This window comes from Gracilinanus agilis, chromosome 1 (genome assembly GCF_016433145.1).
Source record: "Gracilinanus agilis isolate LMUSP501 chromosome 1, AgileGrace, whole genome shotgun sequence".
Lineage (NCBI taxonomy): Eukaryota > Metazoa > Chordata > Mammalia > Didelphimorphia > Didelphidae > Gracilinanus > Gracilinanus agilis.
The window spans coordinates 34,034,330-34,038,210 of record NC_058130.1 but is presented as its reverse complement, the minus strand read 5'-3'; the positions used below and the strand labels follow the sequence as shown (position 1 = coordinate 34,038,210).

The window sequence follows — 3,881 nt, the reverse complement described above, 5'->3', positions numbered from 1 at the left end:
ATGCTAAGGCTGTTTGTGTTTGGGGTGCTGCTCCAAGACATTCTGGGGAGCAACCAAGATGAAACTTCTCACCTAGAGGATCTTCAAGGGTCATCATCATCTACTTACTGGAACCTGCACTTGCCGGAAGAGCACATTCCCTACTTTTTCCACAATAATAGACATCTTGCTGCAACCTGTGAGAAAGACCCACAGTGCCCTTTTAGAGTAAGTCTTTTCCCACTCTTGGCTGTTTTTTAAAATTTAAAATATTTTAAAGTTTATTTATTTATTTGATCCTTGAAAATCTTAATTAATTAATTAATTAATTGAGGATATTTTTCCATGGTTATAAGATTCATGTTCTTTCTCTCCCCTCTTCCCACTCCCTCTCATAGCCAACGTGCAATTCCACTGGGTTTTACATGTGTTATTGATAAGACGTATTTCTATATTATTGATATTTGCATGAGGGTGATCGTTTAGAGTCTATATCCCCAATCATTTCCCCGTCAACCCATGTTTTCAAGCAGTTGTTTTTCTTCTGCCTTTCCACTTCCACAGTTCTTTCTCTGGATGTGGAGAGCTTCTTTCTCCTAAGTCCCTCCAAGTTGTCTTTGATCATTGCATTGCTGCTAGTACAGAAGTCTATTACATTGGATTTTACCACAATGTACCAGTCTCCATGTACAATGTTCTTCTGGCTCTGCTCTTTTCACTCTGCATCACCTCCTGGAGTTCTTTCCAATTCACATGGAATTCCTCCAGTTCATTATTCCTTTGAGCACAATAGTATTCCATCACCAGCATACACCACAATTTATTCAGCCATTCCCCAATTGATGGGCATCCCCTCATTTTCCAATTTTTTGTCTTGGCTGTTTTGGGAAGGATGTTGTTTCACATGGTTGGCTGTTTTGGGTTTCAAGGTCTCCTTTTCTTTGACTGTGGAGATGAAATGCCATCCCTTGCTGTCCTCACTGACTTAACTGCTTCAACTTCAGCGGATGCTTTAAGATGATGAAGCTTCTATTCTATTTCTCTTCCATTATGAGGGACATGAAAGTAATATCTGATCCATAGAGTGCTTTAAGGTTTAAGCCCTTTGCATATATCACATCATTTCATCTTCAATATGAAACTGTTTTATGACTGCCTCTATTCTGTCGATAATAAAATGTTCTTTGGAGGGAGTTGGGTGGTCTGTAACCGTGATTCGATTGATGCAGCATACTTTTGATTAAGAAACACTTCCCACTAAAGCATAACAGTGACTCCTTTGATGTAGAGTGTTAGATGATTGCCTAGGCACTGAGACATTGGATATCCCCAAGGTCGCACAGCATATAATGTTAGAGGCAGGATTTAGGAGGCAGTCAGAAGGCTTCAATGGAAAGAGAGTAGGTTTTGGGGGTCAGAGGTCCTGACTTCAAATTCTGACTTTGACACAGTACTTGTGTGACCATGAGCAAGTCATTTTATCTTCTCAGGGTCTCTGGCCCCCAAGATCCTTTAATGTCTCTAAATCCAAGATCCTAGATCTTCTGGATTCCAACCTCTTGTGGTACACTGGCTTTCAAAATGCATGTTTTTGTTGTTGCTTAGTCATTTCAGTCGTATCTGACTCTTTGTGACCCCATTTGGGATTTTCTTGGTAAAGATACTTGAGTGTTTGCCAGTTCCTTCTCCAGATCATTTTACAGATGAGAAAACTGAGACCAACAGGGCTATGTGACTTGCCCACAGCCACACAGCTACTAAGTGTCTGAGTCTAGATTTGAACTGAGGAAGATGATTCTTCCTGATTTCAAGCCCAGTGTTTTCTCTACTATTCGATTCCCCTCCTGACCCAAAATGCCTATAGAAAATGCTTTCTTTCTCCATCCTGTAGATGGCAAGCAATCTGATCTGGGTTATACACGTATTATCATGTGATGCATACTTTCATATTGGTCATTGTTATAAGAGAATATTCCTAAAGAACCAAAACCTCAGAATAAAAACACAAATTAAAGTGAAAAATAATACTCTTTGATCTGCATTCTGACTCCAACAGTTCTTTCTCCAGAGATGGATATCGTTCTTTGTTTAATGTTCTTCAGAATTGTTCTAGAGCACTGACTGCTGAGAGTAACTAAGGCGTTCACAGTTGGTCATCCCATAGTATTGATGTTTCCAGTTCTTTGCCACCATAAAAAAAAGCTGTGATAAATATTTTTGTATTTATAGGTACTTCCCCATCCTTTTAAAAATCTCTTTGGGATACAGACCCAGTAATCAGAATTACAGAATCAAAGGGTATGGATAGTTTTATAGCCCTTTGGACATTGTTCTAAGTTGCTTTTCAGAATGGCTGGACTAGTTTACAACTCCACCAACAATGCATTAGTGTTCCAATTTTGCCATATCCTCATCAACATTTATCATTTTCCTTTACTGTCATATTATCTGATCTGATAGGTGTGAGGTGGTGCTTCAGAGGTACATTTCTCTAATCAAAGGCGATTTGGAACTTTTTTCATATTATTATTGCTAGCTTTGATTTTTTTCATCTGAGAACTGCTTCTTCTTTCATATCCTTTGACCATCTGTCAATTGGGGAATGACTTGTGTTCTTATAAATTGACTCAGTTTTTTATATATTTGAGAAATAAGACCTTTATCAGAGAAATTTGCTGTAAAAATTTTTCCCCAATTTGTTATTTCTCTTCTAATCTTGGTTACGTTGGTTTTGCAAAATGTGTATTTTTGAAGGAAAAGCCTTTCACTGGTGACTGAGGAATGTCCCACATCTCCCTGGAGCTTCCGTGAAACACTTGGCTTCAGTATTAATCTCTCTGTCTTGTTGGTGGCCAGGTAATGAAGATCTTCTTCATGCCAATGTTGCCTTTCTGTTTTAGCAGGGTTGGAAATGATTCAGTTTGGAAACCATTAAGACATTGTTTTGTTGCCAGAAAGATCAAAGCTAAGCTTTGTAAGCACTTCCCTTCCCAGGCTTGTTGGCACAGGAAATGAGGTGGGAAAGGGAGGCCTGGGAATTCAGAAAGATCCCTTCTGTGGCCCAGTAGCAGACCTGCCGTCCATGCTCACGGACACAGGGCAAACCCATGTGTTTTCCAACAGCAAGTTTGTGATTCTTGTTTGGAAACAGAATTGGCCTCTACATCAGCAAAGTTCCTTTTTGATCTGATTACATGGCCTTTTGCAAGGAAATCAGGGGGATCTTGCAAATGCAACTTCAGTTGAAAAGAAACGTGGACTCATTTGACCATGGATTTCTCTGAGTCCTCCATGATGAAGGATTGTGTGTGAGAGGGAACTTTCTGGATCAATTGAACTTCTTTACTTTTTACATTAAACTGTTGTTACATGGGGGAGATGTTTGATTTTTTCCCTTTTCAGTTTTTAATAAATGAATTTTAAACACATACACAAAAAGAAAAGAAATGTGGAGAACTAAATTCAGAGCTAGTCTCCCTACCATAGGGGCCATTTTTGTTAATCTGCATCAAGAAATTCTACTTAAATTGGTCCAAAGTGCTACAGGTGTAGTGATATTTGTTGGCAAACTCTGCAATGTACATTTTTTTTTTTGAGTGGTGACGGTGGTGAAAATTCAAAAGAATTTTATTAATATTTTTTGTTTTTAGATTTCCATCATTTCCAGATATATTCTCCCCTGCCCCCTCTTCCTTTATCACTTGTTAATAAAAATTTTTTTAAAGAGACGAGGGGGAATAGTTCACCAAAACTCATCAATGCATCAGTTACATCTTAACAGATATACAATACTCCAAGCCTATAGTTCCTTCCTCTGCAAAGAAGGGAGAATGTCTGTCTGTCTTTCTCCCCTTCTCTCCCTTTCTCCCTCTCTCTCCCTCTCTCCCTCCCCCCCCCTCTCC

At 39.0% G+C, this 3,881-nt stretch overlaps 1 protein-coding gene across 1 annotated transcript in view; it reads left to right on the top strand.

Annotated features, from left to right (window-relative positions):
• Nucleotides 1-3,881, top strand: part of EOGT (EGF domain specific O-linked N-acetylglucosamine transferase) — a 40,649-nt gene continuing 36,768 nt past the window's right edge. The window contains exon 1 of the mRNA XM_044675792.1: nt 1-207. Within this exon, the coding sequence (XP_044531727.1) occupies nt 1-207 (207 nt within the window). The remainder of the gene's footprint in view (nt 208-3,881) is intronic.